At 37.8% G+C, this 14,051-nt stretch overlaps 1 protein-coding gene and 1 pseudogene across 19 annotated transcripts in view; both read left to right on the top strand.

Moving 5' to 3' along the window:
* Positions 1-14,051, top strand: part of Garem1 (GRB2 associated regulator of MAPK1 subtype 1) — a 189,589-nt gene that overhangs the window by 137,066 nt on the left and 38,472 nt on the right. For 18 of the 19 annotated variants that reach the window (XM_074070069.1, XM_020185797.2, XM_020185798.2 and 15 more), the window contains one exon: positions 2,411-2,541. In XM_074070069.1, coding sequence (XP_073926170.1) covers positions 2,515-2,541 — 27 coding nt within the window. In that variant the 5' untranslated portion in view covers positions 2,411-2,514. Of the gene's footprint in view, positions 1-1,270; positions 1,433-2,410; positions 2,542-14,051 lie in introns of all 19 variants that reach the window. The other variant, XM_074070083.1, reaches the window with a different exon arrangement.
* Positions 11,549-11,697, top strand: LOC141422780 (U4 spliceosomal RNA; annotated as a pseudogene).

Raw genomic sequence — 14,051 nt, forward strand, 5'->3', positions numbered from 1 at the left:
ATATCTCCCCATGTTAGGAATTTTTTCCTAAAATAGTGATCACACTCTTTAATACTCCTGAACAGATGATATCATTAGCAGTTGTTTGTGAAAGTATGCCTGGTTTCATGATAAATAGCTTGAATTATGTTCAGGTTTCAAATCTATAATTTCTTTTCCTATTCATCTAACAAATTAGAAAATACAAATCACAATTATACATAATTAGAAATGTTGACCAATCTCCAGTGTCCCTGTCAGATGGTTCTGAAGATCCCAACCTAATGTCCCTGTAAATTGTAACTCCCATTGATGGCTACTTTTGCCCCCAGTATATGTCTCTTCTTGAAGGATACTTTCAAGTGCTTATCCAGTCTTTTCTCTGGATTGGCCCTTGAAAAGTATTTCTTGAAGTTATCTATAACATTTAGGTTATGATTTTTAAGCAGGCTTTCAGTTAACTCCCTCCAAAGTAAAAAAATCTCCCTTCTTGAAACACCTGGCTCATGGATGTATCCTCTCTTGGTTTACCTCACCCCCTGGCTAGTTCTTCTCAGTGTCCTGGCACCTTATACCTCTTCTCTTGCCTACACTTGAGAACATGGTCATCACCACTAAAGTGTCTTGGTTTTAAATATTATTGTCTTTGTGCTGATGACTTTCAGGTAATTTCCAGCCAGACCTTCCTCCTCATCTTGCATTTATATATCTAAGACCTTTGGGATAGCTTCATTGTATGTCCAGTAGACATCTGTCCAGGCTGACTGCTGGTCTTCCCTTCACTCTCCCTGCCTGACTGAGTTCATGGCAGCTCCATTCCTTCAGTTGCTCAGGCCAGATTCATAACTTTCTACCATTTCCAAACCCCTGCCAGTGCATATCACAGGAGCCTCCTAATTATACTTTGCATCTTTACAGTCTTCCCAAATGGCAGCCAGAGTGAACTTCATTGGCAAAATCACCCCTTCACCATTCACTCTGACCTTCTTTCTCTCCTTTCTTACCTCTTTCTCACCCTACCATGAGCGGGTGAGAAAACCATGGCCATGCTGGCAGCATGCCAGACAGGTACTCAGCCACCTGAGGGTCTCCACACAGGCTCTCACCTGTGTTTAGAATTCCGAGAATTCCACGCTAGCTACCAAGCATGACACTCACCTACATCCAAGGTCACCTTATGAGCATTAGCTACTCTAGCCATGCTCCATCTCTTTCAGCCTGCCTATGTTCAGTAGTTCTCCCCTTCTAACATGATGCATTGATTCATTGTACTTGTCTTACCTCTCACTAGACTATCACCTTTGTGAGGTCAGAGCTTTTGCTCTGCTTGTTGATGGATCTGGATAATGCACCTACCTAGCAGACTCTTAAAAATGCATTGCGTATGAGCGGAAGTGTCCCTGTCTCTTCCTGGTGGCCCACAGATACCTGCCCAGAGATCCTCCTCCTCACGGTAGGCTTTACTTCCTTCGTTAAGCTTCCCAAGTATTATAAACAGAATTCAGAGAAATAACTACTAACAGAGTAACCACTTACACTGGCTTGACCTGATTACCTATGGCCTTTTATTTTAAACTGAAAACAACTCCTCTAGAATGTAACAGCAGTATCATTAATACTGAAAATGCGCAGGCACTTTTTGAGGAATACATTGAGTTCTTCACAAATCCCCCAAATTGTAGATACCACAATAGTATGTTTACTAGCACGGATTTCAATGAAAAGAAAGGAAAAAGCACCACATGGAGTCCTAGACATTATGTGGCTGGCAGGGCTCAGTCATTGGAATGAGGCTTACCCCACAGCTCAGCCTTTGTGGTGCCAGGGATCAAGCCAGGGCCTCACACATACTAGGCAAGCATTCTACTTCTCAGCTACATCCCCATCCCTGATTGTCTTCTATTTCAAATACTACCTTTAAAAAACTAGTTCTGCCAGGATCCTGAGCCATGGTTTTAGGATGTAATATGTGTGTTATTACAACTAAATGCAAGGAGATTTATGGTTAAAAACAAAATGGGTAACCATTTTATAGCAGAGCAAGTTTTTACGTTGAGATCAAACAATATACGCATCCATTCAGTTGGTCTTGGATCTTTGATAATACAGTCTTAATGCTTACATTTCTGTTTACAGAAAAAGAAAAAAAATGCATGCATGTTTTCATATATATCTATATCTGTGTGTGTGTATATATATAATTCTAGTTTATATATATAGTTTATATATCTAGAATATATATATTCTAGTTTATATATAGTGTATATAATAATATATTCTAGGTTTACAAAACCTCTCCCATGATAATTTTTTTTTAATGATAGTGAATAGGACAAAGAAGTGTTGGCGTAAAGAAAGAGGAGGCTGTCTCCACGGTGACAGCTGTCCAACATAAACATCTTACATCTCTTCCGTTTATCATGTGTTTTAGGGCAATTCAAGCTGCTGGAACAAGATCGAGATATAAAAGAGCCAGTGCAATATTTCAACAGTGTGGAGGAGGTGGCCAAAGCATTTCCTGAACGTGTGTACGTCATGGAGGAAATAACATTCAACGTGAAGGTAGCTCTTGAAGAACCAAATATTTACCCTGACTAAAATAATTTAACTTTCAAGTCTGTGTTTACATAGTAAGTGCACATCTGTGTCTCCCAGGAGTCCTTCATTTTCCCACTGGGTTAATGTCAGCAGTCAAAACTGCTACATTGGAGAGTGGCCTGACTCCTACCAACATACTGTATTCATTAGCATTATCTTTTATTAGAATTTAAAACTGGTAAGTTCAAAAATACAATTGCTAGAGCAGATCAGATTTTTACACTCATTTTTATTAGCATATATTAATTGTACAAAATAACGAGTTTCATTATTTTCATACATGCATATAAACTTTGAACACATTTATGCTTCCCTTTACTCTCACTTATCCCCCCACCCCGAAAAGATTTTGTTTTTCAATTTGGATGTCATTCCCTAATATTCAGTAGTTATTTGACCAGCTCTGTGAGGCAATGCCACTAGCTAGATCCAGTCATATCACCCACATATCTACTATATTTTCTTCATCAACACCCTCAATTACTCTCCAACATTTTAGAAAGTGCTCACATTGAAAGAATTTCCTGTTGAACCTCTTTTCTGCAGGAAATCCAACTAAGTCAAGTTCTCTGAACATTTTGAAATTTAGGGGGCAAGATTCCTGTTTCTTAGAAATCTGTTCTGTGTGAACAACAGACTGCATGATATCATGGACCAAGAATGCATCATTGTCTTTGTGGGTAAATCACTCCACCCACACTCTTCAGGAAAGGGAGGAATGCCCAAGCAGCCTCCTGATTAGAGAAGTGATTCTGTCCCTTATATTGACTAAGCCAGGTCATTCTTTATTCCAGTTCTAAAATACAACTGTAGAGGCCTACTTGTTTTTTAGTTTTACTGTTAGTGTAAAACTAAACAGTAAAGTAGTGTTACTTTAAATTTTGTAAAATCTTTTACTAAGTAACTAAATTTGATATACAAAAATACCTCTGATTTTTAATTCCTCCAGAATGTAAGTCATGAAGACAACTGGAATTCATTTGCATTGAAAGTTTGTAAGAACATGTTCTCCATTTTTAAACCCAAGATTCATTAATTCATGGGGCATTGAATCTGTTTTTCATTTGTTTTGTTTTTTGTTTTTTGTGGTGCTAGGAATCAAACCTAGGGCTCCAAGAATACTAAGACAAAAAGCTTTACCACTGAGCTGTACTTTCAGCCCCAGGAAGTAAAACCTGATTCCATCAATATCTTGAGAGCTTGTTTGTATGTTCTAGTAGGGGAGTGCAGCTACTCATATACCCTTGACCGAAGAATGGTCCTCCTCTATTGGGGATGGTCGTCCTCTTCGACCGAGCGCACAGCTTTGGGAGGGACGCACGTAGAGCGGTGAAGGAGGAAAGGGGCACCCATCTAGCCAGCCAGATCAGCCAAATCAACCCTGGCAATCAATGGGGTGACAGATGTTGCAGCTAGATCGCCCTCACATCCTCCATCAATATCTTAATATGATTTAAATCTCTCCTTAAAACTTATATATAGAATTAGCTAAATTAAAATATTGTTTAGAAAGGAAAGTTAATACTTTAAAACTCTTCTAAAATATTTCCTCTGCTATTAGAAGTCAAGCTTAAAATTTTTGTATAATTTTTAAGATTTCCTCTATTAAAATTTAGCATTCCATTTTTTCATATATTGTTCATGTACAACATTTTTTTAAATGCCTCTTGTAGCTTTTTTTGAAAAAATTATTAAATTAGAAAGGATTTAAAAGATTACATTGAAGCACATTTTGATATGTTTTTAAAATATAGAATAGCAAGTTTGAGTGTGTTCATTAAAATGTGTGTAATAAAGATGTCACTTAAAGAGTTTGAAGGCACAGATAAATGTATGAAATGTGAGCTTATAATTAACATCCATACAGCTACTTGGATTTGGGTTGCGTTCCATGCTGTGTAAGCATAAATATTTACTATCTCCAGTCTATTACCTACCAAACTTTTAAGAACCATCATATCTAGCTTGCATCAGTCATTAAGACATTATTCAATTCTATTAAATGAACAACTGATACAGGAATTTTAGGAAATTTGTGTAATAAAATATGCATGCTTAGTGAATAAACACCCAAGTAAATAAATAAACTAAGGAAAGCTATGGGAAAGTTGTCTGGATAGTACCTGGGCCAAAAGTAAATGTGGGAACTCATGATCTTCTTTAATTAAGAGTAGACATGATTATAGTGTCTGTGTGAGAACTGAGGGAGTAAAGAAATGGCATGTTTGATTATTACTTCCCCTGGAGAAGGAGAACAAAATAAAAAATAGTACTGTCTGCTCACAGATGTGGCTGTTTTCCAGGAAGCCATTTCTTTTTTTTAAATTAATTTCAAATTTCCTTAGAAAATTTCACCCTCTTCCTTATACTTCAAAAACAGCATGAATTAGACCAATAGGGTGCACCACTGAAGGCACCTCTTGCAATTATGAATCGATAGCTAACTGGCCTCTTAATGGTCAAAAGATGTATTATTTCAAATAAATATTTACATATAGAAAAGTCCAAATAGAAGTGAATTGTAGTCAGTATTTGAAGCAGAGTCAAATGTATTGTAAGAATGGGGAACTGTAGTTCTGTCTGTTGTCCAAGACTATAGCAAAATTTTATCTGACAAATGTAATGGATACTGTCATAGTTATTTACACATTCATGTTAAGATGAAGCATTTCTTCTAGCTTAAAATTAAATGAATTTACTTTAGCTGGGCATGGTAACCTATACACTTAATCCAAGCTGCTCAGGAGGCAGATGGAAGGATTATAGTTTGAAGCCAGCCTATATAAAAATCACAAGACCATACCTGAAAAATAAACTAAAAACAAAAGGGCTAGTGACGTGGTTCAAGTAGCAGAGCCATAAGTGTGAGATGTCAAAAAAGAAAAGCGAATTGGCCTTTGAGAGATGTCTTGGTATGTTTAAACTTACCTGATGTGGTTTGAATATAAAATGCAACCCCACAGGCTCTTGAATTCGAACGTTGGTCCCCAGCTGGTAGCACTATTTTTGAAAGATTGTGGAAGCTTTAGGAGCTGAAGCCTATCTGAAGTTCATCACTGGGAGCATGCTTTTGAAGATTATAGCTGGCTCTTGGCCCTTTCTCTGCTTCCTGTTTGCCAGGAGGTGAACAGCCCCTCTTCCATATGCTCCTGCCACAATGATGTTCTGCCTCACCTTAGGCCCAATATCAGTGGAGCCAAGGGCTATGGACTAAAATCTCTGAAACTATAAGCCAAAATTATTCTTCCCTTTAAGTAGTTACATCAAGTATTTTGTGACAGTGACAAGAAAAGTAACACAGCCTCGTTGTCCCATCATTAATTGCATGAGATGCAGTATTTAATTCCTTAACCAGCAAATATATTTTGAGCTTCTACTACATGTCTAGCACAGTGCTAGGCTCTGAGAGTACATAGTGAATATGCAAATGCCTACCCACATAGACACTCCATTCTAGTAGAGGAAGCAGGTGATAAGCAAATAAACAAGTGTTCGTTCTACCTCCAAGTAGAGATATCAAGAAGAGATTTGGCAGCCTAAGCTAAATAGTAAGACCCTGTCTCAAAAAAAAAAGGCAGGTGGATATATAGATTTGGTACTTGGCATGTACATTTAAGGCTCTTCACCTTTGGGAAGATATTTGAAGCCTTGGGTCCAGTTTAAGTTTACCTACACCAGTGGCTCCCAATCAGGGGTGATTTTTGTTCTCAGGGTACTTTTGGCAATGTCTGTGTGTAGTTTTTTATTGTCATGACTGTGGGGTGGAGGACATTCCTGGCATGTAGTAAATAAAGACTAGGGATGTTCCTAAGCATTTCACAGTACACAGAATCCCCCACAGCAAAGAATTAACCACCCAAAAATGTCAGTAGTACCAAGATTGAGAAACCCTAACTTAGAGACTAAAAGAGAGATGAGGTCTTCAGACTGAATTCTGGAGCATCCCAGCATTGAGGGTCTAAAAGAAAAGATGGAAAGGGGCCTGTGGTAAGGTAGGAGGACATCCAGGACCAGGTGGTATCTCAGAAGCCCAGGTTTCAAGGAGGAATGAGCAACTGTGTCAAATGCTACTTAGTAACTGAGTAGGATGAGGACTCAGAACTAACATTAAATTTAGCAAAATGGAGGTCTTTGGTAGCCTTGACTGGAAGAAAATAATAATCAACTCAAAGACCTGGAAAATAAGTTAACCAAAGGAGTGTGATTGGATAATTTCATCAAGGTAAAATTCAAGTGAGATTTCTCAACACCACCCTATTTCTTCCAGCCCTCTATGACTGCCTTGAGGCAGGAAAGGAACAGACAGAGAGCTATGGTTAATCAGATTTGAGGTTCTACAAGGTGGGTATGACCCAGATTAGCCAAGATGTTGATGAAGTGAAGGGTACACTGAGTCATAGAACCCTCACCAGCTAAGGAAGTGTCACTGTGAGAAGTATGACCCCAAGTAGGAGCAGAAAACAGGAGGCAAGATGGTCAAGAAAATGAAAGGCTACATGGGCAAGTAACCTTTTGCTGGTCATTTGTTGTATTTCCTCCAGTCCCTCAAAGCTAAGGTCATGCCATGTTCTTAGAAGACCAGCCACCTGCCTCTACCACATTTTTTTTCCTTTATCCATCTGGATTTTTATTTCCATGTTGAGAATTTTGTTTTTGTTTATTGCTTTCCGGCAATAAACAGGAAAGCAATTCCTGTTATCTCTTAGTTTCTTCAATACCATCTCTATTCTCATGCTTATTTCCAAAGTCAAAAGATGTCCTATTCCTATTTGACTGTTCCAAGTGAGGGTTTATTCCTCTGCCTTTTAATAATGAAAACAGTCACACCAACTATTTTCAGACCAGGATTTTTTTTTTTTTTTTGGCAGTCCTGGGGTTTGAACTCAGGCTTCATGTTTGCTAAGCAGACACTCTACTACCACTTGAGCCATTCTGCCATCTCCTTATTATTTTGGAGATAGGGTATTGCTTTCAGGACCTTGATCCTCCTATTTGACACTTCTCATTTTAGCTGGGATGACAGGTATATGCCATTTCGCCCAGCTTTTTTCCATTGAGATGGGGTCTCTCAAATCTGGCCTGGAACTGGGATCCTCCCGATCTCAGCCTCCCAAGTAGCTAGGATTATAGGTATGAGCCACTGGTGCCCTGCTGCCATGCATCTTTCTTTAAGTAAAGCCACCATGACCTAAAGACCTATCAAACTGTCATAATTCAGACTCTGGATTTGGAGCTGAGTTCAGGATCTGAGTTTTGGAACTGTGACCACTGGCAAGTCACATGAATCCATGGTATGTTCACCTGCAAAATGGAGGTGACACTACCCACCTTATAGATCTGTTGTGAGAATTGAATGAAATAATGCACTCCTTTGCAAGGGTCTACTATAGGAGTTAGCAAAGAATGGCCAGTGGACAGGCTACCCATCTTTGTAAATGAAATTGGTTTGGAACACAGCCATGTCCATTTATTTACATATTGTGTGTGGCAGATTTCAGACCGACAGAGTTGTATAGTTTTGAGAAACCATTTGACTCCCCAGAGCCTAATGTATTTCTGACTGTCCCTGTAAGAAAAAGTTTACCAGTATCAGATGCACAACATAAAATCACACTAAATGTTTTCACATTTTTTAAATTTCCTATCATACATTATTTCACTTACCCTTTATTTAATACTTTACACTCAACGTCCTCATATTAAGAACGCTGTACATAGAAGCTTTTTTTTAATTGCTACTTCAGAATATCCCTTTATTTCCTATACTTTTTGGAGACCTTACACTAGTTGCTAATGATTTTTTTTAACATCTTTAGGCTTTCAAACCCAACCTAGTGATGATGAGAAGTTTTCCCACAAGCATTTTCTGCCATCAAAATAATGACTAACCAATTAAGTTTTAATGCAGGTGCTACTCTTTCTGTGACAGTAGAGAGAGAATATTTTGATTTGGCATTGAATCTGAGACACCTTGTCCTTGCTGCTGCACCCAAAAGCTTTATACATTGAAGCTATTGCCTTGGAGTCTGAAGAAGCAGAGATCCCATAAATCTGGATGCTATAATGTTGCTATTTTAGTTCCAGCCAGTAAGGTCCATGCTTTCAGCTGTTCCAGCAGAGAGTTCCCCAGAGGCAAAATAACAAGTTTGCATTGTCTCAACTAGGGAAAGTGACCCACTCGGGAATGTGAGGTTTCAGTCAGCCATGGCAGACAGTCACCATCTCTGCCTGCCTAGACCTTTTTGGAACCATTTCCATACCATGTGGTCTGGATGGGAGCTGAGCTGACAGCTCTGTAAACTTGCAGATTGGCTCCCAGTTACTGAGTTTGGCACCTGCTGTGGCAGGAGTGTCATTGCCTAGCAACAGAGCTGCTATAGTGGGGAGGAGGATTTCAGGGGTGCCCCTTTTTGGATATTTACAAATTATAATGGTATATTTATGGGGTACAAAGTGATATTATATATACATATAATATGGAATTATTGAATCAATCTAATTAGCATATCCATCACCTCAAATAATTTTTATGTGAAATGTTTCATTATTGTTGTGCTGGAGATACATTGCAACATTTACAAAAGTTCTTAACAATGTTTCATAGTTGGGGTCACCCCTTCCGTCATTCTTTATCCCCGCCTCCATTCCTGGAATAGGTTCAACAGGTGTCATTTACATACATGTGTACATAATACTTCTACCACATTCACCCTCCTACACCTTTTCCTTATATCCCCCCAGACAGGATCTGTCCTGCCCTCGTGTTCTCTGTTTTTGTAATAAAAAAAAAAAAAGATATTTTTGTTTAAGATAGCTGTATAGGGAATTTCACTGTGACATTTCCATGTATCTGTTTATTATAACTGAAGTGGGTTCATCCTTCTATTTTTCTCCTTTCTACCTTAGCTTCACCTCAGATACTTATTTTTCCTCCTATATAAGTAGAACATTGTACCCTTTGGCCATGACCTCCCCTTCCTCCCCAGCTCCCACCCTTTGAGAACTGCTCATTCTATTCTCTGCTTCTATGTGTTCATATTTTTATTTCCGACATAAAAATGAGAACATAAAATATTTGTCTTTCTCTGCCTGGCTGATTTTTCTTAGCATAGTGTCTTCTGGGTTTATTCATATTGTTACAAATGATGTGATTTCTCTTTTTCTTAAGACAGATATACCCAGGATAACTTTTATTTTCTAATAGGAAAAAAAATTACATAAGTTTCAGAGAGCTGAATCTTGGTGGCTTCTTTTTTCTTTTTTTGGTGGTGCTGGGGTTTGAACCCAGGGCCTCATGCTTGCTAGGTGTCCACCACTTGCCATGCCCTAGCCCTTTTTATGCCTTAGTTGTTTTTCAGATAGGATCTTCTTGCATTTTTACCCAGGGCTTACTTGGACAGTGATCCTCCTACTTTCATCTCCCTCATAACTGAGGTCACAGGCACATTCTATCACCCCCAGCTTATTGGTTGAGATGGGGGGGGTCTCACTAACTTTTACCTCGGCTTTCCTCAAACCACAATCCTCCCAAATAGCTGGGATTGCAGGAGTGAGCCTTAAGCCTTGTCCATGTGATAGCTTCTTGATACTGAGAAATGTAACTAAAAGTAAAATGATAAAATATTATAAATAATCCAACAGGATTAGAAAGCTTACAGACTTTGAGTGTTTAATAATCATCAGATTTGAGATCTTTTTCAGACATCACCTATTCCTTTTAACAAATATGAAAACTAAGAAACACATATATTAGCCAACTTCATTGATTTGAACAAAGCCACAAAGTACTTAGCACGGAAGCCAGATCTTCTAATTGAATCTAGTCACCTTTCTGCCGTGTCATACTCTATGACTTGAGGTAAGACTCAAGATTGTATTCAGAATATACTTTCACACGGACACAGTATCTTGTGCAATTAATTCATTTTTTCTTTTAAAAGACTAAATAAATATATTCAGTACTACCGCATGTTTTACAGTATGTAGCCAAAGTCCTTTTGTCTTTTGCATTTCTAAAGTGCATATGGTCTGATACAAAGGATTCAGAAGCTTTTATGAATGTTACACCTGCAGCTGGTATTTTACCCAGTGTGATGCCAGTAATTTAAAAAGTAAGATCCTGCTAGTTACCTTGATACTTTCTCTCTCTGAACATCAGTGTAGCTTCTAATGTATTTGATGCCATGGGTCCAAATGAATACCTTCAAAAATATCATTGTAAAGTATTAACCTAGAATGTTTAAAGTATTAACCAGCACTAGTGGAGGAACAAGACTAAAGTTGAATTCTCACGGCATTGTTATTTGAAGCAGTGTTAAAGATAAACTGAACTGACTAAAATGTATCACTGAATAAATAAGCATGTTCTAAAGTTTAATTTGATGAGTGCAACTTAATGCTGAACTTCGAATTTCTTCTTGGGCTTCCAACTTACCAAAAGTCAGCCAGTTTTTTTTTTTCACACATTATAGATTTGAGGAAATCTGTGTGCCTTTACGTTCATGTATTAGTTACCCGTTTTTAAATTGCTTTCTGAAAAAGTGCTGAGGAAATAGATCTTCCCCTCCTGCCAGCCACTTACACTGTGTCTTATTTCCATAATTTAAGAGCCAAATTAAACATATGTCATGTTACTTTCTTCATTCATTTTAACAAAACAAGCAGGACCTTGAAATTACATTAATAATGAGGTTTGGGGCTTCTTGTGTTCTATTCTTACTGCAGTTACGTGTGTTCTACTATCTTTCTGGTCACGTTTGCCTTAAAATTCAAACACAGCTTAATAGTTGGTTTTGTTCTGCATGTGTTGGTCATACTGTGGTTTTCCTGTAAAGTACTACAAAATAAAAGTAGTGAAATAGTATTCTTTGGAGGTTTTTGTTATGACTGTTCTGTTCCATCGTAAGTACCATTTGAGTTTAAGATACCACTCCAGGTGTCTGACTTGATAATTCAGAAAAGAAGTCTACTCAGCTTTGCACAGTGGCTGGCAGTATGGTAGCCAATGAGGTTTAGCCAAGGCATAATTATTGCTAATTGAAAACTTCTCCCAACACAAATACCACACTATGACAACTTGAAATATAGTTGGCATTGGCAATTTTTGACAGTCTGTACAGAGACTGGGGAAAAAAAAAGGACATCTTCTTGTGTTTAATAATGTCGGGGACACAGTTTATCCTGTGGCTTTTCAAAATAGATAAGGGATCACTTACTCCAGCATGTTCTTCAGAATCTTTGGAGCATGAGTAATTCTAAACAGCCAGTTTTGAGGGTAGTTGTGAGTTTTAACAAACTTATTTCTAAAATGACTATAATTTCCTTTCAGTTTCTAGACCAAATACTTGAACAAAATTTAAACTTACCTTCATCTCCTGTTCTATAATTCATGAAGCTCCCACATCCTCTTGAGATGGAAGAACCCTATGCCCTAATCACTCAATTTATGGTCTCATTTAAATTTTTCATGTCATGGTTTGTTTGTTACCTCTTGTATATCTGTTAGAATAGCTGTCTATACTAACTATACTCTCTTCCAAGTTTTAACTTCTGGTCTGCTCTGGGCTGGAAATTGGTAACCTTGCTTGATAAAGTTTTGATTAGATAGGAACAGGTACACCAAGTTAAGGTCCGTGCAAGCTTTTCCTATAGGACCTGGTATCAGCAGCACCTTATGCTTAGAGCTCTTTTAGTTCCCTGCCTTGTTCTTGGCTACATTCCAGAGAGATCAGAAAGTATCAGGGACTGTGCAACCTGAATTTTGCCTGATGTAAAAAGGAATTTTTAAGATGAAGATTAAATGTATTTTAGATTTACCCAATTTTTATTTGTTTTCCAGTTTTAAAAGTTGCATAGTTTCCTAAGGATGAGTCAGATGTCATTTCTTTTCAAGATTTGTTCGGAATGATAAATTGGATACAATTGTGGGGTTAATTATTTTAGTGTTTGAAGACAGCTCAGTGGTTTTTTGTCATCTGAGGTTTTGAGACCTCCTCTGAAAAACTACCAGTTGGCAAGCCCTCTCCTATGTCGTCACACATTAAATCATTGCGTTATATTTGTCATCCTTGCCCTATTTCCTGTTTAAACACACACAGAGAGCCAGCATTGACATTTACCTTAACTCTTAAAATGCTTTCCATTTTCTGCCATTTTCCCAAAGGAGAGAGTTATAAAAGTTGAATAATTTGGTGGGATGTGGTATATTAATCAAGTATTATCTGTTTAATGTAGATATCAATCAGGTCAATCCTCACTTTACTTTGTGTGAACTTTAACTTTTGTTACATTGTTTGGTCATTGCAGTACACATTTTGTATTGCCAACACAATCAGAGTGTGTGTGTGTGTGTGTGTGTGTGTATAAAATTTAAATCAGTGTTTTAAAATGTTTCTTGGCCAAGGGGTATTAATTCTGAGTGGTATTATGAACAGTAAAACCCTGATCATTTCCTGGATTAGACCTATTAGAGTTGTTTAGATAACACACTTTGAATTACTTCCTCTCAGGAAACATTGAAACTGGAAATGTTAACCAGGCACACATACCGAAGCACTTAGACAGAACACATTGTTTCTTTGCTATTAAAAAAAATAAAAAGGAAAGAAATTATGCAAATAAATCACATCTGTAGAAACCTAAGGAGACTGGCTCAACTGCCAGAGGAGGAACATTTATTTATGAGATTCTTCATCTTGTCACCGACAGCGGCCACAAAATTGGTCGGTATTTTAGTTTCATAATTTATGCAGGGCTAATTGCCAGCATTAATGATGACATCAGAGTTGGAAGCATAGAGTTACAGATTGTACTCACATATGTTATGCATTTTTATATATGGAGTGGGAGTAACTTACTAAGTACACACAGACACAAGAATGTAGGCAAAACCACTGAATGTGCCCAGATAGTGACATTTAGTACAGATTACTTTGATCTGTTTAATCTGCGCACAAACTGTCTGCTTCATGTCTCAAAAGCTGGCTGACATTCTCTGTCAGTTCACTGATGTGCAGTACTTCACTTGACCTGCAATTTGTTCATTATGGAAGGTATATGTTTATAAAGGCAAATTAGGAGAAATACAGTGAGTGTTAGGTAGAAACAAACGTATGTTTTGTGGTTCTACATGTTTGGGAAGCACTATTGACTCCCTGTGTACTAACATGAGTGAACGTGTGTATGTGTGTGTATGTGTGTATGCACTCTTGAGCACCGCTTCTCAAGTACGTGAACTGCCAAGTTTTTCACACGTAATAAAAAGGAAGGATAGCAATTCAGCTGAGAGTTTTGCAGACTAGTCTGTTCGACACTGGTGTATTTTAAATCATTTCCATATGCTCACTTCCTTTGGGATATATCTGTAATGATATTTCAGGCTCTATTCTAACATTAAATTTTGTTCTGGGATAACATATTCAATAAAAACTTGAGCTAGTCTTCAGTTCAGAGAGAAGGATAATGCTTAGAAGTAG

This window comes from Castor canadensis, chromosome 4 (assembly GCF_047511655.1).
Source record: "Castor canadensis chromosome 4, mCasCan1.hap1v2, whole genome shotgun sequence".
In the NCBI taxonomy this organism is placed as follows: domain Eukaryota; kingdom Metazoa; phylum Chordata; class Mammalia; order Rodentia; family Castoridae; genus Castor; species Castor canadensis.